Source organism: Arvicanthis niloticus, chromosome 4 (assembly GCF_011762505.2).
Source record: "Arvicanthis niloticus isolate mArvNil1 chromosome 4, mArvNil1.pat.X, whole genome shotgun sequence".
NCBI lineage: Eukaryota > Metazoa > Chordata > Mammalia > Rodentia > Muridae > Arvicanthis > Arvicanthis niloticus.
In genome coordinates this window covers 87642650-87666024 of record NC_047661.1, presented here as the reverse complement: position 1 = coordinate 87666024, position 23375 = coordinate 87642650, and the positions used below count along the sequence as shown (strand labels likewise).

Genomic DNA, 23375 nt, shown 5'->3' with positions numbered 1-23375 from the left:
CTGTTTCCCTGACTCTTAGGGCCAAATGTGCCGAATGTGGCTCTGGGTAGCTGTGACTTTAGTTTGTGCACACTTGTACACTAAATACTTGTGTTTCATCCAAACCAGTGTGCTTCTGTCCTTATTTCTGGCAAAAAGACTTCCAGGTCGAAAATTTACCCCACAGAACTAGTTTCTAGAGTTGGGGGATTTTCTTCCTTTTAAGAATAGCCAAAAATGCCCTAGGTAGCAGACACATCAGGCTTCATCTTGAACAAACCTATTTAATGAAGATATGCTGAATGTTCCACCATGTTGAAATTAACCCAGTTGTCACCACTAGGTGGAGAAGAAGCCACCATCATTTTTTCGGGAGTAACCTCCATTGGTGGCTGCAGTGTGAGGAGACACTGTGAAGAAAAGAGAACAGGGTAAGCTGAAATTTCAAATGAAATTTCAAAGACCCTTTTCCCAGCCCCCTTTTAATCCTTTAATCAATGCATTTATTGATGCCATAAGAAAATTCTTGTTAAGGTAGGAAACTGAGATATGATGGACTGATGGAAGTGAACCAAGGTCTTCACTTCCACATTCATGTCTAGTGCCTGCCCCGCCAAAATCCCACCTAGACTTAATCTAAAGAACGGGATCCCCCAGTTCTACTGTCAGCAGGTCCCCTAGTATTAGTCTGGTAGGTGACAGCCTAATCGCTAATTCCTACCCTCTATAGTCTCTGAGCTTTTCTCTTGGTCAGTAACCACCAGCCTCTGATCCCAGCCACTCTCTAGCAACACCACCGCTGCTGCCACGAGCCCACCCCATCATCTGATCCTCACCGATGGATCCTTGAATGCTATGGATGGATTCTTTCTTAGGGTTGATCCAGTGCCTGATGGTAGTCCGGGAAGTAATGGGGGCTGGAGGAGAGTGGAAACATTCTCCAGGAAACTGGATCTTGGTTCTAGACAATGGTGGAGAAAAAGCAGAGAGAGAGTCAATCAGAAAGGAGGTGGTGAGAGAGGAAACATGATTTCTTAAGACCTCAAGGGCCCCATTGCTCTTCTAGAATCATCAAAGCATGTATTTGTTTATCTACATGAACTTAACTGGACAGAGATGAACTATCGAGATGAGGACTTCTGCTCATGTTTTAAAAATGAAACAGATATGAGGGCTGAGGATGTAGCTCTGAGGTACACAGCACTTGCCTAGCATGCATGAGACCCTGGGTTTGAAACCCAGCATAGTTAAAACAAAGACAACAAAACTATGTTGCAGATAAAAAACAAACAAAACCCCTTGAAACAAACAGCTATGGTCTCATTCACAGCACCAGGTGTCATTTTGCCTTATGTAATTGATGCAGTGCATCCTTTGGGTGGAGGGGCTCTGCTTCCATCACTTACCCCTGGATATCCTCAATCGTCTCTTGGTGTAACAGTATCTCAGTTTTGGTCTTGAATGCCCCAGTGTGGTGGTCATACAAGGCTGCTAAGCGGAAATCCAGATCATCCTTTGGTATCTGTAGAGGAGTCAGTCCTCCCATAGTTAACCACTGCTCTGTGCCTTGACTCTCCTCAGATTGTATCCAGCTATTGTACTCAGATCAGATTCAGCTCTATTCCCCAAAAGTCCACCAGCTCTTAACGCTGCAATGTGCACGATGAGACTTCTTGTCAATAGGAAGGGTCTCTTTTGGTTAAGGCTATGTTACTGGTGACATGGAAAAATTGTCTTTGATTTGGGTTTAATAAACCCTACCTCATTCACAGTTATATTCAGCCTTTGGTTTATTTTAATTTTTTGAGACAGGGTTTCTCTGTGTAGCTCTGGCTGTCCTGGAGCTTGCTCTGTAGACCGGGCTGGCTTCTAATTCAGAGATCTACATACCTCTGCCTCCCAGGTGCTGGGATTAAAAGTGTGCACCACCACAGCCTGGAACAGCCTTTGATTTGATACAGTGTGTGAGAAGAAATTTGATAAAAATGGTTTGGACCAAGCCTTGTGACTTACTAGGTTGGTTTTGTATGATAAGATTTTGAATTGGGAACAAAAGGAAAGATGCTGAGGCACTTCAGACTATCTTTAGAAAAGGATATGAATGCCAGGTGTGCTGGCATGTGCCCGTAATCCCAGTACTTAGGAAGTTAAAACAGGAGAGATTGAGAGTCCCAGGCCAGTCTGGGCTAAATACTAAATGTGAGGTCACCTTTGGCTATGTAGCAAGGCTGTATCTTAAAAAAAAAAAAAACAAACAAACGAAAAGAAAATAAACTTATTTAGGCCTAAATAGATGCAAAAAGAAGTAGTATTTCATATTTCAATGCTAAGTACCTTAGGATCAAAAAAGTAGGCATCTCGCCTTATGGACGTGACTGTGGGGGTTGAGCTGAGCCGACTCCAGGGATCCTGCTGCTGTGCGAGGTGCGTGGGGTTCTTATATGGTGATTTCTGCAAGAGAAACCACATGCAGGACCTGGTCACCACACACCTTGCTGATGCAGTGTGCGTCAGCACTGTGCTTCATCCCATTGTATGGAGAGGCACAGCAGCAGGGGCAGGCTCCCTGAGCTTTCCGAGTAAGAAATCATTGAAATGGGCCATGGAAACAAGAAACGGGTGGATCAGGATCCTGGAAACAAAGAGGGGGACTCAGGGAACAGGGCGTAATGATGATGGGGTCATGTTTAGAAGTCCCAAGTTCGGACTTGTGAGTAACAGAAAACTGGAAGTACGTGGCTCGCTGGACAGCTGGAAACAAATAAGTTGAACCAAGTTGTCCACAGGCAGTAACAGTTGAGGCCTGCAGAAAAGAACTCAACCAAAAGGCTCTGTGAGGATAGTATTTTCACTAGGACAGGAAAGGATCCGTGAGTGGAGATGGAGAAGAAAGAATGTGTGCTGACTAGGTGGGAAAAAAATGCAAGGAAGAATAACTCGCTGAGGAGAGGAACATTAGAAAAGACATCATTGGACGCCCAGTTCTATAAACCCCACAGACATAAGTGAGAAAAACGGTTGCTTTTTCTTGTATATAAAAATAAATATTTTCACCATTATGTGTGTCCTCAGTACCAAGTACACTGGCCTAACACATGTATTTAAAAACTAGGGCCTGATCAAACCAATGACCGAATTCTAGTGAGCCTACTGTCTAGCCTCCTCTCCTTCCATGTAGCAAACTGCTGTGTGGTTTAACTCAGATAAATCTTAGTTGAATGGCAGGATCAGACAAATACGTAAAATATGTATATGCGATGCAAACACAGGTTCAGCTACTGTGTTTGCTCTGCTGTGTCTCCGAGTGGCTTTGCCACATTCCTTAAAAGCTATACAAGGCTCAACATCTTCTCTATCGGTACAAGGAGATTGCCTTTCACTAAGGCCAGGTGGTGATGGTGCAAGCCTTTGGGAGGCGGAGTCAGAGGCGGAGGATCTCTGAATTAGAAGCCACCCTGGTCTACATAGCAAGTTCCAGGACAACCGGGGCTACATAGAGAAACCCTGTCTTCAAGACCAAAACCAAACAACAACAACAAAATCAAAGGCTGAATATAAGTATAAATGAGAGGAGGCAGAGGCAGGTGGATCTCTGTGAGTTTGAGGACAGCCTGGTCTACAGATGAATTCTAGGTCTACAGAGAGAAACCCTGTCCAAAACAAACAAACAGAAAAAAAAACAACTATCAACACTGATGTCAGTCTGCAGACCCTCTCTCCTTTGATCACAGGGAGAAGTCCCTTCACAGCTGACCACTGCACCTGCTTCACAGCTGACCACTGCACCTGCTTCACAGCTGACCACTGCACCTGCTTCACAGCTGACCACTGCACCTGCTTCACAGCTGACCACTGCACCTGCTTCACAGCTGATGCACTTCTGTCTCACTCCCAGCCTATCCAGTCCACTGCTCTGTGTAATTTCTTTCTTTTTATTTTTCAAGCCAGAAAAGCTTGTATTTATTGGTCACCAGTTCTGTGATAGGTGTCTCTGAACATTGACAAATGTAATCTTTTCTCATTAGCACATACTAACTATACAAAAAACAGGCTTCATGGTGATATTGCAAAAGGCACAAAACTCCAATCATATTTATCTCCCATTATCCTCTCCCGTTCCTCTTCCAAACAGTCCCCTTTCTAGGTTCATGTCTGGTTCCCACTTGTTTTGCTGTCAAACTCGTGCTAGGCAAGTTCAAACCCTTAGGTACTCCAGTCTTACATTCTTAATATAAGAGTAGATTTTACACATGCCACATCTGCTTTTCTGCATCTGCCTCGTCTTCCTTATTATGTTGCACCCAACTCCTGGAAAATACAGCTGTTCTTTATGACTAAATGACACTTGGTTGTGTGTGTCTCCCACATCTATGCATTCATATGGGCAGGTACCTAGGCCATTTTTTTTTTTTTTTGAATTGGGGACTATGACTAGCAGAGTCATAGTAAACACGCACAGGCATCCTTCTGCTAACTCAGTCCCTCTGGGTGTCCAGGACTCCCACAGCAAGCTGTCTTGAGACTCTAATTTCGCTTTCACTGCAGCTACACACAGCTATTCACAGATGTCAAGGATGTAACCAAAGTACATCGCTAGCAGCAGTGACTTATTTACAATGAACTTACGGAGCTGAGCATATGATACTCGTAAGACCAGTCCCATAAGTGTTAACAGCATCCTCTCTTGATTAAGTTTACCCACATAGGCCACCACTTTTGGCATTTGGGACAGTGTCTCATATAATCTGGGCTGGTCTCAAACTCACTATGTAGCCAAGGCTGTAGGCCCTCCAATTTGCTTGTCTGTATACATTTAACACTCATTTACTGAAAGACATGTCACAGCTGTATGTGATTTCTAACACTCTATGACACTCCAGTACCTGAAAGCTGGTGATTCCCAACAGCTGCGTGGTGACCCCTAGCCCACTAACACAAAGCTCGCAGCTCTCAGCCACCGAGGTCATAGCTGGCACCGAGCAATCTGTGTCTCTGTTTCACACTGACATTTGGCTTTTCTGAAGTTAGCAGTTCTCCAGGCCACTCTGTCTCTCCTTCCCACACACCTGCACCTACTGCTTCCTTTCCCCTCAGGAGCTGGTTTTTCTTTCCTTCTTCCTAACTTCACACACACACACACACACACACACACACACACACACACACACACACACACACACTTTGCATGCGTCTCAGTTAACTTATCAGATGTCATTCACCTTCTTTGAGAAACCCCTCCTTCATGTTCCTATTCTCAGGCACTCTGCCCATGACCCGACCACAAGGCATGGTATTTGGTATATGGCTGGTATTTGGCTGTCTGTTTGTAAACAGGTTCTTATAGCTCAGGCAGGCTTAGAGTTCATGGTCCTCCCCATCAGCCACCAAATCCTGGGATCAGTTGTGTTACCCACTAAGTAACTGATGCAGTTGCTTGCCTGTCTTCCCTACTAAGCTAGCTGGACCAGTGGCTATATCTAAATTTAGGCTATGTGCCCTCAGGGTTTTGCAGCATGTCTGGCATATAAGCAACAAATACTGAAGAAAAGGAAGTTCTTTGTTGTGTTATCAAGCTCAAATTACCACTTAATTCAAATATCTCAAATACGTAGACTAAGAAAAAGATGGTTTATATTTCCAGACCACTGAACATAATTAAGTTAAAGCCACACATATACATATAAATGTGTTTTTGCATCAACCAGAGGCCAGAGGTATCGTGGAGACTTGCTTGAACTATGACCCGGTGTCTTTCAGAGATTCTCTTCCATTCTACCTCTCATCTGTCTTTGGAGTACAGATGACAAAACAAGAGAAAAGGGAGGCTTGGTGGAACCCAGACTATTATATTTGCCCATCATTTATATTCCCCATCACTACTTTGACGGACCTTGTTCTTCTACATTAGACTTCAGTTCCCTCTGCTCAAAACCACTTCCAAAACGTTATCAGGCACAAATAGCGGGCCTATGAGACAGGCAGAAAATAGATTTCTTTGGTACTTGGTGATCACCAGAGTTAGGTTACCAAGAATCTGCTGGAGGACCCACTGGAAATTTGCTGAGGAAACCTCAATGTACCTTAGAAGCGAGCGGATTTCCCAAATGTGTGTCTTCGTCGCCTAAGGCAGGGTTCGAGAAAGATTCTTGTGGGTGAGGCATGCTTAAAGGCCCAGAGACGCACGCTTACTCCCTGGAGACTAGTGTAGCCGTAGCACGACCTGGCCCACCTAGGATCCCAAGTCCCAATTGTTTGGAACGCCCAGTTTTTAGTTGCTAGGCAACTCCCCCATCCAGTTATGACAGATGTATTCCCTTCGAGAGATGCGCCACCTGGCGGTTCAACTAAGAAGGCTCCTTGGGAGGAGGCTGCTGGGAATGTGGAGGGAAGGCAACCTGGATACGCACTCTGGAGTTTCAGTTGGACGCCACGGGATTTCTGCAAAAGCTGATGAAAGAAGTACTAAAAGATGACCCAAAGGTTTCCTTCTCGCCTTCACCTAAAAGAACGCTTCCCCATTTCAAATCAATGAGAGTACGAGAATGTCAAAAAATCAAAGATCTCACGTGTCCTTCTTGGAAAATTGTCGATTAGGTCACTCTCCTTGCTATACAGACGTCAGGGTTGCTCACCGGGATGGCTGTAAAAACGTGGATGGATTTGGCCGGGTGGAAGGATGGAACTAGCTTTTGCGGTTAGTGCCAGGGCCACTCCAGGAGACGATCCCTGGAAGACAACGAAGACATCTGTCTTTCCCTAAATTGTTTTACATGTCATGTTTACAAAATAGAGATGCGTAGAAATAACCCCCAGCCCGGAAGAGCAATAGGTGCGAAATGAACTGCTGCAGATGTTTTGGAGGGTTCTTCTACTGCGTGCTTTACGTAAGGCTGTTCGGTTACTTGCAAACCCTGGCGCGTGCCCTCCCACGCCGCGCGCCAGCGGTGGCGGCTGCCATGGAGACCGGCAGGTGAGCGGCACAGGCGCCCGTGGTCCCTGCCCCACCCGCGCTGAGCGAAGAGGATGCGGTTGTCAAGGCGACATGGATTGGAGGAGAGGACCGAGGGAGGAGGAAGGATGGGCGGCCTTGGCGTAGCCGCAGGGAGGTGACTGAAGCGAGTCCAGCCCCTTGCATCCTCCCCCTGTGTTCCCCCCTCCCGGGGTTTTTTTTTTTTTTTTTTTTTTTTTTTTTTTTTTTTTTTCCCTCCTTCTGCCAGCATAAGCAGCCACCGCACCACCTGAGCTGCTACAGCTGCTGGCTCAGGACAGCGCTATGGCTGAGCCTGGTCACAACCCCCATCCTTCTGCCAGAGACGGAGGAAGAACCGAAAGGCGCACATCCCGGCTTCTGTGGCTGTTGCTTTGGGCTGGGACCACCTTCCAGGTGACCCTGGGAACCGGACCCGAGCTTCACGCCTGCAAAGAGGTACTGTCCACTTCACCGCCTTGACCTCACTTTAGAAAGAAAGAAAAAAAAAAAAAAAAAAAAAAAAAGCTTAGATCCAGACATCCAGTCACAATTGTTTCAGGGGCCACAGAGTTCAATTTTTTTTTTCTAGGAATGAGTAGGGGTTGGGGTGTGGGGGGGAGGAAAGTAGGCTGGTGTCGTCATGGGGGAGGCCAGCCCATTGGAGGACTCCTAAAATAGATCACCCGCACAAGCTCTCAGCAGCTCTGGCTCCAGCTCCGTGAGTAAGGTCCGAAAAAGTGACAGTTCTCAGAAAGAAAGAGAAAGAAGACAGGATTGCTTTCCAGATGGGTGAAATCACCTAGAAAGTGATTGAAAACACTCAGAGGCCAAAATGAAAGAGGAAAGGAGAAGACTGGGATAAAAGTAAAGTTAGGGACCGGTAGTAGACTGGGGTCAGAAGCCCTGGGGTTTGAGGGTGGGAAGCTTGGGAGCCGACCATAGTATCTTAGTAAGTGCCCTCTGTGTCAACATCCAGTTGCCCTCAGCTGCTTCCTGGGGCCCTGCTGGAACACTTTGCCCGTTCCTTTGCACACTTTGTTTAGTGTTTAGCATACGTCCCACCTTTTCTTCATTTTGAATTCTTTAACATATTTCTCCCACTCTCTCCTTTGAACTTTTGTTAACATATGTCATAAGTCCTTTTCAAAGTGTCTCTAAAATGTTAGCAACATAATTCACACAATAGGTAGTGAATGTCCTCTAACAACAACAACAAATGCTTTTTGGAAATTGTTTTTTGGGGACATATGACATTAGGAATAACAAAATTGACTAGTTTCCGTATTAGTGAAATAATGATGTTTGGTTTGTGTTCTCAGTGGCTTTTAAAAAACATATGAAATATTTACAAGAACTATATTGGGGAAGGCAGAATAAAACTTACCTATGCAGAATGAGAGATCTGAAAACATGTCAAGTCTAGCTCTGAAGGAAGGATACTAAATATCAAACCTAGCTAAGGTTTTGCGGGGTTGAAATAATCCTTTTAAGTCACCAGTGTTAATTAACAAGGCCAGTGCAGTCCCATAAATACAAGTGTTATTATGTAGGGTCCTAACCACTAGCCTGTCTACAACATAGCAAATCACAAAAGAAGCAAGTGGGACTCATTAATATTTGCGTGACCCATGCATACCAGGCTTGGTGGCACATGCCTTTAATCCCAGCACGTGGGAGGCAGAGGCGGTGTGAGGCCAGCCTAATCTACAAACCGGGTTCTAGGACATGGCATGTTCCACAAAGGGAGGAGAAAAAAAAACCATGGCTTTGGCTCATAGTTAAGAGAACTTGCCACTTTTTGTAGAGAAACTGAATTCAGTTCTCAGAACCCATATGGCTGCTCATAGCCATCTGTAATTCCAGTTTCAGCGAATTTGGCTCTCTCTCTTGGTCTCTGAGGGCACTGCAGGTGTGTGGCACACATATATGCACACAGGCAAGCATTCATATATTTAAAAAAAAAAAAAAGAAGTAATTCCATGGCTGGGACCTAGCTACAAGGACTATTTTAACCCCTTAGCACCTCAACTATGTTTGACCTTTGGCATTCCTCCTACAGTGCTAGACTTTTGTTTTCAAATCTCTCACATTTTGCATACTTGACAAAGTGCTCACTAAGCATGTATAAAGCCCTGGGTTTGATTCCCCAATACTGAAGAAACCAGATGTGGCGGCACATGTCTTTAATCTCAGCACTTGGGAGGTAGGGGCAGCAGGGCCAGAAATCCAAGGTCATCTGCAGCTACATAGTGAGAAACAGGATCCACAGAGTCACCCTCTGACCTTCACGTGCACGAGGTGGGATGTGTGTACCCATATTCATACACATAATATGAACACACTCACAGGAAAAAAAAAACAGCAATCACTGGAAAATGGCCCCAGTCAGTGGGCCTTTTAGAATTTTTACTAGTCCCAGTTATACCCTGGCCATGACCATTTATAGTTTTACCAAACTACTTCATGATAGATTTTAACAGTGACCAAGAACAGGATGATCTTCCCAGTGGTTCACTGTCCTTGGTGGCCTGTGGTCTAATTGCCTTGCCTGAGAGTTAAACACTGCCATTTCCTTTGTAGAAGATAAGAAGTCTACCATACAACTGCCACTTGTCATCAGATCTTTGTCCACTGTGACATATGAGACACTGAATTGAAGGCCTTGGACACTTACACCATCTTGGTTGAGCAGGAGGGAAGAATATTAACATAAGAATTCTATGTTGTGTGCATATTCTCTTTAGACCTATTTAAACAACCCATATTTGCTTAAGAGTAAGTGAGCCGAAGGCAGTGGAAAGGCGTTCAACACTCCACAGTTTTGGGAGCTGTGGAGTGGGCATTCTGCTAACGCCAATCTCAGGGAGATTGAAGGTAGAAAGATAAAAATGGACCTCAAATACAAGATAGAATTATTTCACCCCTACTTCTTGGCTCAGCTTCTTTAACTAGACCCACACCTCTTGCCGTGTTGAAATAGCGTTGGGGGTATGCTCATTTGCCAGGGGCATCAGCAAGCTCTGTTTACATGATCCTTGAGCAAACAGCCTCTGAACACCCTTGACTCCAAAATAATAAGGAAGAGAATGAGTCCATTATTACAAAGTTCTTCATTAAGCAATATGAACTGATCCTATGGGTTTGGGTGTTCCCAGCCCTAAAAAAGTGAAAGTCTAGTCCAAGGGAGACTGTCTCTTCTCAGCACTTGATTTTCTTATGGATTTCTCAGAAGCCTATGTAGGGTATTAATGCCAGGGCCTCAAATCAAACCAAGGCTGATCCTAGGGATAGTATTGCTGTCACGGACTATGTATAAAAACTGAGACCTCCAACCGGATTGAAGCAGGAGGAAGGGAGACTTGGCTCGAGGTTTTATTGAGGTGGCAGAGCACTGGGAGAGGAAACTGTTGGATGAGTGCCAGGGCTTGGCACTCCTGTCTCAGTTTCACAATAATCAGGGTCACCAGTGGAACTAAGCATCCTGGATGATGTTTGTCCACATGAGTCACTCCTTTAGTGCTGTGCTGGCCCAGGCTAAGTTCCTACTGAGACCCAAACATTTTTTTTTAAAACATAGTGCAACAAATCTAAATGAAAGGAAAGGAGCAGAAAACTGCCTTTGATGTGGTCTGCTTTGTCCTCAGGCTATTGTGCTAATAGCCCCCAGAGGGATTTCCCAACCCATGATGAAAAGCCCAGGGGGCCTCTAGGACTCTGGCAGACATGGATTGGAATAAGATTTGTTGAGTGAGTGATAACTCTGCCATTTAGTACAGAATCAAGATCATTAACTTCTGACAGCCTCAGACTCCTGTCCTATAAAATGGAGGAAGGCATGTCTATCTCGAAGGGTTGTTGTGAGGATTGAATTAAATTAGTCAAGTTCTTAGTACATACTCCCAGAGTATCATAAATGCTTAAGAAACATTGGCAGACAAACAAATCATACACACAAATAATAACATATAAACTTTGACCTAAGGTTAATGTGTGTAGTCAGTCAGAAGGGCTGGAGTAGTGAGGCATGTGAGGAGAGATCGAGAGAAAAAAGAAAAAAAAAAGAAGGAGAAGGAGGAGGAGGAGGAGGAAGAAGAAGAGGAGGAGGAGGAGGAGGAGGAAGAGGAGGAGGAGGAGGAGGAGGAGGAGGAGGAGGAGAAGAAGAAGAAGAAGAAGAAGAAGAAGAAGAAGAAGAAGAAGAAGAAGAAGAAGAAGAAGAAGAAGAAGAAAGAAGAAGAAAGAAGAAGAAACAAAGTAACCAGAACCAGGGCTACTTGGCCTGCCTTGGGAGTAATCATTGCACTCACTAGGCAGACATGGAGGCAGGGAGGCAGAGTGCTTTCTGGATAGAGGGAGGAGACTGAGGAAAGTTCAACAGATGGAAAAAACAGAGTCAGGGAATTGAAAGTAGACCAGTTGGCTGAAACATGAAATTGTGTAAGAATGGTAGAAAATAAAGTCAGTATGTCAGAAGTCAAGTAGAGAATCCATGAAGGATTTCTGGTCAGGACCGCAGCCTGCTCAGGGGATATTCACATGGATATGGTTGAGGGTTAGGGCTATATCTCAGTTGCTAGATTATTTGCCTAACATTCAAGAAGCCCTTTGTTTGAATCCCAGCATATGTAAACCAGGCATAGTAAGTCACATCCTCCTCTAATTAATTTTAAAAATTGTACTTTGTGTGTATGCGAATGTAAATTCCTATAGATGCTAGGGTTGCCAGATGCCCCTGGAGCTGGAGGTTTAGGGCATTATTGTGAGCTGAGTTTGGGACCTCTGCCAGAGCAGTATGTTCCCTTAGCCAATGAGCCATCTCTCCAGTGCCATTACCTCCTGTCATTCCTGACACTCTGGAGATGGAGAGAGAAGGAATTCAAGGTAACCTTCGGTTACACAGAAAATTCAAGAGCAACCTGGGTTACAGAAGACCTTGTTTAGAAAATAAAAGGGGAGGGGGGCAGGGAAACGACTCTTACAGTTAGAAGCCACTGAGGCTGGATGTTTAAAGCGTCTGTCACTAACAAAGAGGAGGATACCCGCTATCGGAAGGAACTAAGGAGCAGGATCTTGGTTGGGATCTGGACATTTAAGAAGCAATTTTGTGTATTTGCCTGACTGAAATCATACCAGAATAATAAGTATCAGACTTAAGACATTTAGAAATTGGTACATATCATGGGCACATAAACTGGAATACACTGGCAAGAAGGAGAGGAGATTTTAAAACAAAACAAAACAACCAAACAAAACCAGCACCTCAAATTCCATACCTGTGTGTCTACCTGCGAGAGAAGTATATACCTATCAGTGGCCCAGAGTGTGAGGAGTAGATCAAACTGGGTTCAGCTTTCTAGCATTTCCACTCCGTAGCTAGGAGGCTATTTGATCTCAGTCACTTCTCTTTGATATGGGGATGTTGGGAGCTAGGGATACAGTTTGGTATAAGATGTTTGTCTGAGCTGTGTGAGGCCATGAGCCTGATCTCTGGCACTGAAAGAAAAAGAAAAGGAAGATACTAGTAACAGTCCTTTCATTACAACAATTTAAGTGAGTTAATCCATGGGCGGAACTTAGGCCAAATCTTGGCATAATAAGTATTCAGTAACTGTTAGTGGTTACAACTGTGTTTCAGAGAAAGTCAAGCTGACCCTGGCTTATGATAATAACAAACTGTTAAGTGCTGAGGTTGGAGTGATGGCTCAGCAGATAAGAGCATTGTCTGGCCTTCCAGAGGACTAAGGTTCAATCCCCACAATGTGGCTCACAACCGTCTGTAACTCCAGGTGATGGAAATCCAGTGTGGTCTTCTGGTCTCCAAAGGCACCAGGAACACACTTGGCTCACAGACATACATGCAGGCAAAATACCCATACACATAAGAATAAATTAAAAAGGACTCACTACGGACCTAAGGGTGATGGAGGTGGGTTGACCTGAAGGCTGAGTGTGATGTCACTCACCTGCAGTCTTGGAAAGCAGAAGTGGGGTGGGGGGTGGGGGGGAAAGGGGATGGAGGGATGAGGGGCAGGGGAGGGAAGTAATTACAAAAGGTTTGAGATCCTTGCCTCAAAAGCAAAAGCAAAAAAAAAAAAAAAAAAACCACCACTGACAAAGAACGTGTGGCTAATGTGGATAATCCCAGCCCGTGGAACAGAAGGTCTTTTTCAAGTTACACAAGAGCCTAGGCCACATTGGGAGTTTTAGGTCACCTTGGCTACATATAGAGTTAAACCCTATCTGAAAGCAGAGCAAACACATTTAATAAACAAGGAGAGGGAAACAGTTGCGAAAGGCACTCTGGGAAAAAGGTGGTGGAACCTGGCAAAGAGTCTAGAGCTGTGGTACGCTACTCTGTGGCCACCAGCTGTGGGAGGCAATGTCTAGGAATGTTTAGGACCCTGAGGAATTAGATCATTAATTTCGTCTCATCTTAATTAAGTGAAAGTTAAAATAGATACTCAACTACTGAAAACCTTTCAACTCAGTTTAAGATTACTTGGGTACATGAACATATTTTTGTTGCTGCAATTTTTTTTATAAAATCAACATGGATATGAAGAACTTTTGAGGAATATTTGGTGCTGAAGTGAGCCATATCTTAATACCTGTCAATTTTGAAGACTGAATACAAGAAGAACACCACAATAGTTTATAATGGCTATAAGATGACATGGCCTAGATAGTATCTAAATGTAACCTACTATTAAAATTAATCTCACCCTTTTCATTCTTTACATTTTTGAGAAAAGCCGAAAAGCCCATAGGAGGCTCACATTTTTCTGGGACGTTGCTGGCCTGCAGATAGCAGATTCAGCCCGTTCTCCTATTTCAGCCACATAACCTTGCTTGGCCTCTCTCACCTTCACCTTCTTGTCTGGAAGATGGGAGTAACTGGGTTCTTGCCTTTTCACAGTTGATTGGAGGATTAAGGAAGATGGCTCTTGAAAGTGTTTGGTGAAAGGCATTGCAAGCATGCCTCAGCAAACCTGCTTGTTGGTGGTTACGAGCTACTCTTAACTGTCTTTACAGGATGGTTCAATGGTCCTGTGTGATATCACAGGGGGGATGAGCTGGAGGTGCTTGCCTGGCCAGTCTCTAATGCCAAATTCTCACGGTGACTGTCCCTTCTAATGTCCCCTCTCTGGAGTCATTCCTTCCCCTTCTCTTCCCATCTTTTATTTATTTATTTATTTTTGGATCACGTTGCTACGAGGCCCAAGCTCTTCTCAGAGCCTGAGGTCCTCAGGTCAGCTTCCCTAGTGCTGAGGTTGAGCTGTGCATCGGCACATCCACCCAGGTGACTCTCACCCACCTCCAAAGTATTATTATTTCTTTTTATTCCAAAACTAAAAGGAATGCTACAGGGAAGTGGTGGTGCATGCCATTTAATCCCAGCACTTGGGAGGCGGAGGCAGAGGCAGGTGGATCTCTATGAGTTCCAAGCCAGCCTGATCCACAGAGCAAGTTCCAGGACATCCAGGGTTACATAGAGAAACCCTGTCTCAGAAATAAAGGAGGAGGAGGAGGAAGAGGAGGAAGAGGAGGAAGAGGAGGAAGAGGAGGAAGAGGAGGAAGAGGAGGAGGAATTTTAAAAATCATAAATAAGTGGTTGGAATAAAATTCAGAAACAAATAATTAAAACTTTAAAATAAAGGCAAGCATAGTGGCTTAAGTATGCAGTCCCAGCACTGTGATGGCTGAGGTGAGAAGCTTGTCTTTCTAGAAGTTCAAGGCCAGTCTGGCTACCCAGTCAGACCTTGTTAAAGAAAGAGAAAAAGACAAAAGAGGAATGGAAGGAAATAGAAAGAAAAGAGAGACAAGAAAAGAAAAAGGGTTGGGCATGTAAGTCAACAGTAGAACACTGACCTAGTATAAATTTGATTCAGGGGGGGGGCGGGGGGGAAGACTTCTTTTGATTGTCTCCATCTAGTTGCTTGTCTGTGTAGCTGCTCCTCCTGATGGATAATCCTGTCTGACATCAGCATCTCTAGACCTTGCTCCTTACTGAATACATTCCACATTGGTTTCACCCCCAGTGTTTTCAGGAAAACTGCACTTGTTCCATCCCATGGTAACCTCTCTGTTCCCAACAGGCTTCCTCTACCAGCATTTGACAGAACTCTGACCGCTCCCACCGTCTACCTATGCTTTCTGGACACCAGACCCACTGGAGATTTTGCTTTGTTTCTGCCTCCCCGGTGGCTCCTTCTCTTGTCTGCTTGATTTTTAGCCTCCTTGTCCCTTGTCCTTGAACTGTGAGTCTGTCTGTTCCCAAAAGTCAGTCATCAAACGTCCTTCTATCCCTCCATCTCTCTCCAGACTTTTCGAGCTTTACTCCCTAGGCAACCTCAAACAGCAGCATGGTGTGAAAGGCCACGTATGTACCGATGGGTCTTGAATTCATACTTCCATAGTCTGTACCTTGCCCCTGAACTCTATAGCTGTATATCCAGCTGCATCTGGATATGCATTTGATTGGCAGTTTAGGTTCATAATGTCCAGACCAGTAGCACTTTGATGCTGATCGTTTCTTTGAGGTCCGGTGCCTCAAAGACACTTTCTCCTCTCAGCTCCTAGCAGCCCCTTCCCTCCCAACACTCAGGCTGCAAATCCTAACTTGCCTCTCAAAATCCTTCCTCTATCAGAATTCATTAGAAAAATTTTACCAGCCCTGCTTTCAAAATATACTGAGTGTGATGGCTTCTTGTCCTTGTCCAAGATGCCGTCTCCAGGCCTCCTATTGAACTGCTTTTCTTCCACAATAACTTCTTGTTTTATCCAGTCTGAGTAAACGTACCAAACACAAGCTTGATTTCTGTCCGCTTGTGCTCCAGCCTTTGAAAGTTTCCTTGTCAAGAGCAGGAAAGATGGCTCAGCGGTTAAGAACACTGGCTGCTCTTCCAGAGGACGGGCACCCACATGGTGGTTGACAATCATTTTATAACTTCAGTTCTAGGGACTCTGACATCCTCTTGTGGCCCCTGAAGACACCAAGGTAAACTTATGTGGTGTATAGACATAAGTTTAAAACACCCATATACATAAAATAAAAAAAAAAATCTTTTCTTAATGTTTTTCTTGTTAGAATGAGAACCACTGTTTTTAGTGGTCCTGGAAGCCCTGTGCACAGGTAGCCCCTCTTCCTTCTTCCTCTCCAGCTGCATCAGTCTCCTGGCCACTTCTCAGACAAGAGGGTCGGCCTCCTGCTGTTTTGCCTGAGTAATTTGTTTCTTAGTGCCCTTCAGATTTCCACATAGTCAATCCATAGCGACAAAATCTCCTGGAGACTTAACTCCCAGTCCCTGTCCCTGTCCCTGTCCCTGTCCCTGTCCCTGTCCCTGTCCCTGTCCCTGTCCCTGCAGTGAGGTGCATATTTCTCAAAGCTGTAAGCCTATAGAAGCCTGATGCTGGGTCCTGGAATATGCAGGTTGATCTTTGGGAGGTGCCAAATTGTTTTTTCAAGGAAAGGAACTGATCATGATTTCTTTTTTAAATTATTTTAGAGTGTAAGTGATTAAGATTCATATATTGATTCCTAATTCCCAAAGCAAGAATATAATCCCCACACTTAGGAGGAAGAGGCAGGAAGACCACTACCAGCTTAAGATCAACTTGGGCTACAATATTGAGTTCACAATATTGAGCTATAGAGCAATATTCTGTCTCAACAAAGGCTGAATCTTCAACTGATATAGCTCAGTTGGTAGCAGCGCACACACAAGACCCTGGGTTCAACTCCTAGTACTGAAGGGGACATAGAAGGGTATGGGACTTCTTAATACTGTCTTGACACTACAGGAATTCCCAAAGAAAGGACATTAACAAGAACTCTATAGCCCTAAGGAATAGGGATAATGTTTGCAAATATGGATCAATAATGAAGGGTATCATTGCTGTTTAGAGAATAACCAACAATACTCCCAAGTCCCACCCCCATACTGTGGATTTTGAATGTAGGGCCTCAAGCATGTTGTATCTAAAGTGTTTCTCTGGCTGGACCCTTATATTTTCATCTCAAATGTAGCATTTACTTAGATAACTCTTCAATAGAAAACGAGGAAGAGGAAGAGGAGGAGGAAAAGGAGGAAGAGGAGGAAGAGGAGGAGGAAGAGGAGGAGAATCTATGTCAGCTTTTGCTATGCCATAAACTTCCCTTAAGACTTAGTGGTTGCCGGGCGGTGGTGGCGCACGCCTTTAATCCCAGCACTTGGGAGGCAGAGGCAGGCGGATTTCTGAGTTCGAGGCTAGCCTGGTCTACCGAGTGAGTTCCAGGACAGCCCGGGATATACAGAGAAACCCTGTCTCGAAAAAACAAAAAAAAAAACAAAAAAAAAAAAAAAAAAAAAAGACTTAGTGGTTTAAAGGAGTAACTATTGCTTGGCTCAGAACTGTGTAGTTTCTCCGGGTTGATTGTTGAGGTCTAGACAGGATGACTAATCGCTGCTAGGCTCCCATAAAAGATTGTGGTCAGCTGGTGGTTGCAAGTTTACTAATCTCAGATGCCTTGCCCAGCCAGGTGTCTGGCAGGTGGCAGACTGTTAGTGGGACACCTGCGTTCCTTTCCTTATTTCTTATTTTTCAGTAGGCTAGCTCAGACCCGCTTATACTATGGTCTCAGAGTTACAGGTAGTGAGACAGCACGCACGTGGCATATACCCAAACTCACACATAAGCAAAATTAATCTAAAAATAATGTTTCGTTGCTGTTGTTTATAAAGACCAAAAGCAACTTAGGATAAAAGGATATACTCTAACCTATAGGCTATATATAGCTCGCCGTTAAGGAAAGCCAAGGCAAGAACTCAGAGGAACAGAAACCATGAAGCAATACTCCTCATTTTCTATGGCTCATTCAGCTTGCTTTCTTAAATAACCCAAGACCAGCTGCTCAGGGGTGGCACCATCCATAGTAGACTGAGCGTTCCTACATCAATCATTAATCAAGAAAATGTGCCACAGTCCTATGGAAGCATTTTCTCAGTTGATGTTCCCAGCTGACTCTATAGTGTGTGGCCAGTTGACAAGAACTAACCAGCACAGTGGCCCAGGTTGGTTTTGAACCTGCAATCTTCCTTCCAATTTCAGCTATAAAGTTCAAATACCGAAATGAACATGCGCATACATATTTTAGATGTTTGCTCCATCACCATTCAGGTAACTTTGCCCCTGCCTTCCTCCCCCTGCCCTCCCCCTTTCTATCCTGTTCCCTCCCCTCCTCCCCTTCCTTTTTTTTTTTTTTTTTTTTTTTTTTTTTTTTTTTTTTGAGACCAGTGTTCACTGAATGGCCCAGGTCCACTAGATAGAAAAGCCTAGAACCGCTTACCTTATGCCACAACTTCAAAGTGCTGGGATTACAGGTGTGCACTACCACACCCAATGTGACATTTCTTCAACTTTTGAGACAAAGAGTTTTTCTATGTAGTCCTGGCTGTCCTAGATCTCGCTCTGTAGACCAGGTTGGCCTTGAATTTATAAAGATCTGCCTACCTCTGCCTGAGTGCTGGGCTTAAAGGCATGTACCACCCCCAGCTGGCTCATTTCTTCAACCCTTAAATTATGTTCCTAGAAATGGGAGTCTCCTAGTCAAAGGACGGATTATATAGTTTATATTGCTCAGTTTTTCTCAATTTCTCTTTTGGAGAAATTCTATCAGTTTTATTTCTCATTAACCTTGGATAGCCTCATCTTCTATCAAGTTGAAATTTATGAATGAAAAATGGGAGATTTTAATCAAAGAGGGAGGGGGGAGGTTGCCAATTTTTCACTATAAAAAATGGTCCATACCCATGTGTGTGTGTGGGGGGGTGCCCACGAGGGTCAGAATGCTTGTGAGCCATTTTGTGGTTGCTGGGACTGAACTCAGGTCCCCTGCAAGAACAAGATGTGCTCTTAAATTCTGAGCTGTCTCTTCAGTTCTATTTTTATTTTTATTTTTTAAAAAAAAACTTTTGTGTGTATGCATATATGCCTGTTTATATGCTTCTATGTGTGGGTGTGCAAATAACATGGAACACTGTGGAGGTCAGAAAAGGGCTTGTAGAAGTCAGTTCTTTTCTTCCACCATATGAGTCCCAGGGAATTGAACTCAGGTGATCAGGTGTGAAGACAAATGCCTTTGCCTCTGAGCCATCTCAGACCCAAGCATACAGTTTAGTTATTTATCTCTTCTGGCTAGAATGCAAACTCGGTATAGGATAATATCTTCATGTGCTCTATTCATTTCTAAACTTTTAAAGCTCATCACATTGAAAGTACTTCACTTTTTCACTGAATTAAGCCCCATTTTGTAGATGATAAAATTAAGGTACAAAGAAATATTAGCTTGTCAGAAGTTCTGCAGCAAGTGAAAGGGTAGGATCTCAGGCAGCTGTGTTCACAGCCACCATGCTGTCTGCCTGTCCTTGCCCCAAATCCAAACAACAGTCCAAATGGTATAAGCAGCAAAGAGAAAGTTTTCAGTTTCCCTTTGTGTCTACAAGTCACCAAGGACAAACATCTGCCAACACTTCCACATGACATTCTTTTTGTCTGTTTGTTTTTCAAGACAGGGTTACTCTGTGTATCCCTGGCTGTCTCGGAACTCATTATGTAGACCAGGCTGGCCTACATAGAACTCACAGAGATCCTCCTGCCTCTGCCTCCCAAGGGCTGGGATCAAGGCATGTGCCACCACTATTTGGACACTAATTTTGAAATATTTTGTTCCCAAAGAAAAATATATGCTTTTTAGAAAACTTTGTAAAAGTTGCATCATCATATCTGTCTTTATTTATATTTTGTTTTCATTATGGTGGATCTCATTACTGGATGTGTATGATGCGTGTTTGGCCATCAGAGGACAACTTTGTGGAGCTGGTTCTTGCCTTCCACCTTGACATAGGTTCTGGGAGTTGAACTCAGGTCATTTGGCTTGCATGACAGTTACCCAGCTGAGCCATCTCCCCAGGCCTGATCGTAATATGTTGAAATTAGCTTCTCAGTGATTGATTCCAGTCATGTATAACGATGCTTCAGGGAATAACCTTAGAGGTTGATGGAGATTTGAGTCTATCTCTAGAATAAATTCTTTAAAAATAAGATGTGCTGTGTCAAAGAGTATGCTTAACATTTCTATAGGAGTCTAGTGTCTAGTCAGCAGCACTGACTTAAAGACATCATTAGCCTTCTCTGTGACAGGCTCAGGGGAGATGTTGACTGTGAGAACAGCCAGCAGAGCTCGTAGACCTCAGGGGATTACTGAGACATGAAGGGCAAGGCTGGAAGGCCTGTCAGCTTTACCAGTTGTCTACATCAAGGAAGTTAAGTAGTGGCTAATTAAAAAAAAAAAAAAGCATATGTCAAGCTCCAAGGTTTTGCTTAGTCTGTACTGTTGTCTGTTTTTCTTTCTTAAGCTCCTGCTGTATATTGTCCCAGATTAAAGAACAGAACAGATCATTATAGTCAGGGCTTGACAGCTGTTGGAGACAAGTACATCTCCATGCTCCACTTTGCAAACTCCTTTTAGTCTGAAACCTAATGTACAGTTATCATCCATTCTTTACTTTCTGCTTGTCGTGGATCATTAAATGCGTTTTTAAAGGCGTAGGCAGCGATGCATCCTGAAAGGGAATGAAGCAGATGGCTTTCCACTCCTTTTATTTTAGTATATATGCATGTTCGTGCACGTGAGCACCTCGTGCTCTGGTCCATGTGTGGAGGTCAGACAGCTTGTGAAGGTTGGCTGTTTCTGCCATGGGGGGGTCTCAGGGATCAAACTCGGGTCTGCCATGCTTGGCAGCAAGTGCCTTCACATACTGAGCCATCCTGTGTCAGCTCAGGTTAAAGGTACTGATATGAGGTAATAAAGCAAGAATTAGACAATTTTCTAGTGCTTTCATAGTGAGATGATGAGGGATGAAGGATGTGGACCCAGGTGTGAGCAGCAAAGGTAGGACCAGCTAGACCAGCTAGAGTGCACAAACAGGAGTTACTAGGAGTCTTTCCCCATGAAAGAAGACACTCCTTCCACTTTTGGATAACCTTGAAATCTAAGATAAAAAAGAAAGTCATTGATACATTCCAACTTACTATTATTATTTTGTATATGTGTATATATTTGTAGACATGCCAGACATGTGGAGGTCAGAGGACAACCCTTGAGAAGCTGACTTTTTCCTTCCACCATGTGGAACCCTGGGGACCAAACTCAGATCCTCAGGCAAAGCAAAATGTCTTTGCCAATTAAGCCATCTAGCTCTCCACCCTGATTGCACTTATTAGTTGCATCTTAATTTTTTTTTTTTTTAACCGTGCAAAACCTAAGGCCAAAGGGGGTCAACAGGTTTGCTTGTTCAAGGGAGCATCAGCCGCACAGTGCCTTTAGAATGGTGAGGATGTTGAGGGGGCATGGATGCAGGGATCCCTCCTGTCCTCACCTTCTTAAAAAATAGGCTCAGTCAAGATATGTAGACCATTTAAGTTTATTTAGCAAAAACAACAGAAGCAACGCAACGGAAAGCAGGTGCCCTAAAGTGATTGTAGTGGGTGCCTGCAGTGGGGAGCAGCTTGGTCAGTTCTGTGTTGTGGATCTTAAAGCTAAGACAGGTAGCACATTCCTGAGGTAGGATGAGCCTTTTTCTGTCCCAAATTATGGTGGGCTAGATCTTTAAGTATTTCCTCTCATACTTGCCACAAAAAGGAGGGGTATCCAAGTCACAATGCAAGCACCGTTGTGAGTCAGGTCCTTTAAGGGGTCAGATTCTTCATTAGTGTGCATGTGTGGGTGATGCCCCGGTGTGTTAATTGTTGATAAAGTGGGAACAACCCAACTGCAGCTTCAAGGGTTTTAATCACTTACTGCCTCTCTGATTGTCAGCAGCCACCAGACACAGCTGCAGTTTTCTTTGGTAACCTCATATCTAAATCCCAGCCTATGGCATGCTCTAGGGTAGACTCCTGTTTTTTTAAAATAAGTGGGAGTTTCTTAGAAATCATCCTTACAACTCAGTCTGGGCCAGGCAGGGTGGTGGATGCTTTTATTCCCAGTACTCCAGAGGAAGGGGCAGGTGGATCTCTATGAGTTTGAGGCCAGCTTGGTTTACATAGTGAGTCCCAGGCCAGCCAAGGCTGCACAGTGAAACCCTGTCTTCAACTAACTAACTAACTAGTCAGCCAGCCAGCCAAACAACCAACAACAAAACCAAATTTGTCTGTTGCAATTAGATGTAAGGATATATGGAAGGACCATGTGCCTGTGTGTGTTCCCTAGGAGAGGCTTCGTGGGAGCCAGCGCAGCCTCCCAAGGACTGCTTTGTTTTTCCTTGAGCCCTGCCCTTCCTCTAACCCGTCAACTGGGATGGCTTAGACTCAGCTGCAAGCTCTTTTGCTTTGCTTCTCTATGGGCCCAATCATGTCCTTTTAACCCTAACACTCATTTTAACTCACACACACTTGTTTTCATTGTATCAAGTCTGGACTTAGGGTAGCTCTTAGGGGAGATCCAGTCACAAGGCATGTGCAGTTCCTAAGAGTTTTTAACCTCTGGTCCTGAGCAGTGAAGTGCTTGCTTAATGTGGGGGGTGTGTGTGTGTGTGTGTGTGTGTGTGTGTGTGTGTGTGTGAGAGAGAGAGAGAGAGAGAGAGAGAGAGAGAGAGAGAGAGAGAGAGAGAGAGAGAGAGGAGAGAGAGAGAGTTTAGAGTTTATGGGTGAATACACCAGTGTTTGTCTATAAGAAGGTCAGAGGAAGACATCTGGATTCTTTCTCCAAATCCCTCTCCACCTTATTGCCTTGAAGCTCTTTGTTTCAGTTAGGATGAATAGTTGGCACACAAGCTTCCAGGACTTGCTAGTCTCTGAGCCCTAACTGCTGGATTACAGCCACACACAGCTATAACTGCTTTTTACATGGGTTCTGAAGATTAAAATTCAGGTCTTCATGCATGCACAGCAAGTGTTCTGAGCCACTGAGCCATCTTTCCAGCCCCATACGTTTCAAAATATTTTGAACCAAAATGTGTTAAGCCCCACCCCCTCCTTTCTATATTTCACATTTAGAATTCAGAATTTTCTCCTAATTTGAGACAAGGAGCCTAAATAGATCCAAGGAAGGGGTCATACCCCACTCCACAAATTCTCTTCTTTTGTTCCAGACCAAGGGCACTTTCCCAAAACTCCATTTTCCAACTTACATTATAGGATAACTGATCAAGCTTTTGTTTTGTTTTGTTTTGTTTTGCTTTGCTTTGAATTTGAGACAGTGTCTCAAACTGGCTTTTGTAGCTTCAGATGACATTAAGTTTATAATTCTTCTGCTTCCACTTCCCAAGTAGGATTACAGGAAATCTAATTTAGGATCTCAAGCGCAATAGGCAAACACTCCATCCTTCCCCACCCACCCCACCCTTTCCCCTTTGGATCTTTTGAGACAGGGTCTCACTTTGTAGTTCTT

General features: G+C 44.2%; 2 protein-coding genes across 6 annotated transcripts in view; one reads left to right on the top strand and one right to left on the bottom strand.

The window, feature by feature from the left end:
- Window positions 1-243: 243 nt before the first annotated feature.
- On the bottom strand, window positions 244-6272 carry Cfap276 (cilia and flagella associated protein 276). 2 transcript variants are annotated; one of them, XM_034500966.2, is made up of 5 exons: window positions 6060-6272; window positions 2314-2430; window positions 1386-1501; window positions 816-940; window positions 244-389 (listed from the first exon to the last, which is right to left on the bottom strand). In XM_034500966.2, exons 1-5 carry the CDS (start codon window positions 6138-6140, stop codon window positions 319-321), a joined length of 510 nt encoding a protein of 169 aa, XP_034356857.1. In that variant the 5' UTR covers window positions 6141-6272; the 3' UTR covers window positions 244-318. The 2 variants fall into 2 exon arrangements, with proteins under 2 accessions (XP_034356857.1, XP_034356858.1); XM_034500967.2 differs by lacking the exon at window positions 2314-2430 and having other exon boundaries at window positions 6060-6268.
- A 908-nt stretch (window positions 6273-7180) lies between these two features.
- Elapor1 (endosome-lysosome associated apoptosis and autophagy regulator 1) overlaps window positions 7181-23375 on the top strand; it is a 77018-nt gene continuing 60823 nt past the window's right edge. For 2 of the 4 annotated variants that reach the window (XM_034500154.2, XM_076933142.1), the window contains exon 1: window positions 7181-7405. In XM_034500154.2, the coding sequence (XP_034356045.1) occupies window positions 7253-7405 (153 nt within the window). In that variant the 5' untranslated portion in view covers window positions 7181-7252. The remainder of the gene's footprint in view (window positions 7406-23375) is intronic. The other 2 variants (XM_034500153.2, XM_076933143.1) reach the window with 2 other exon arrangements.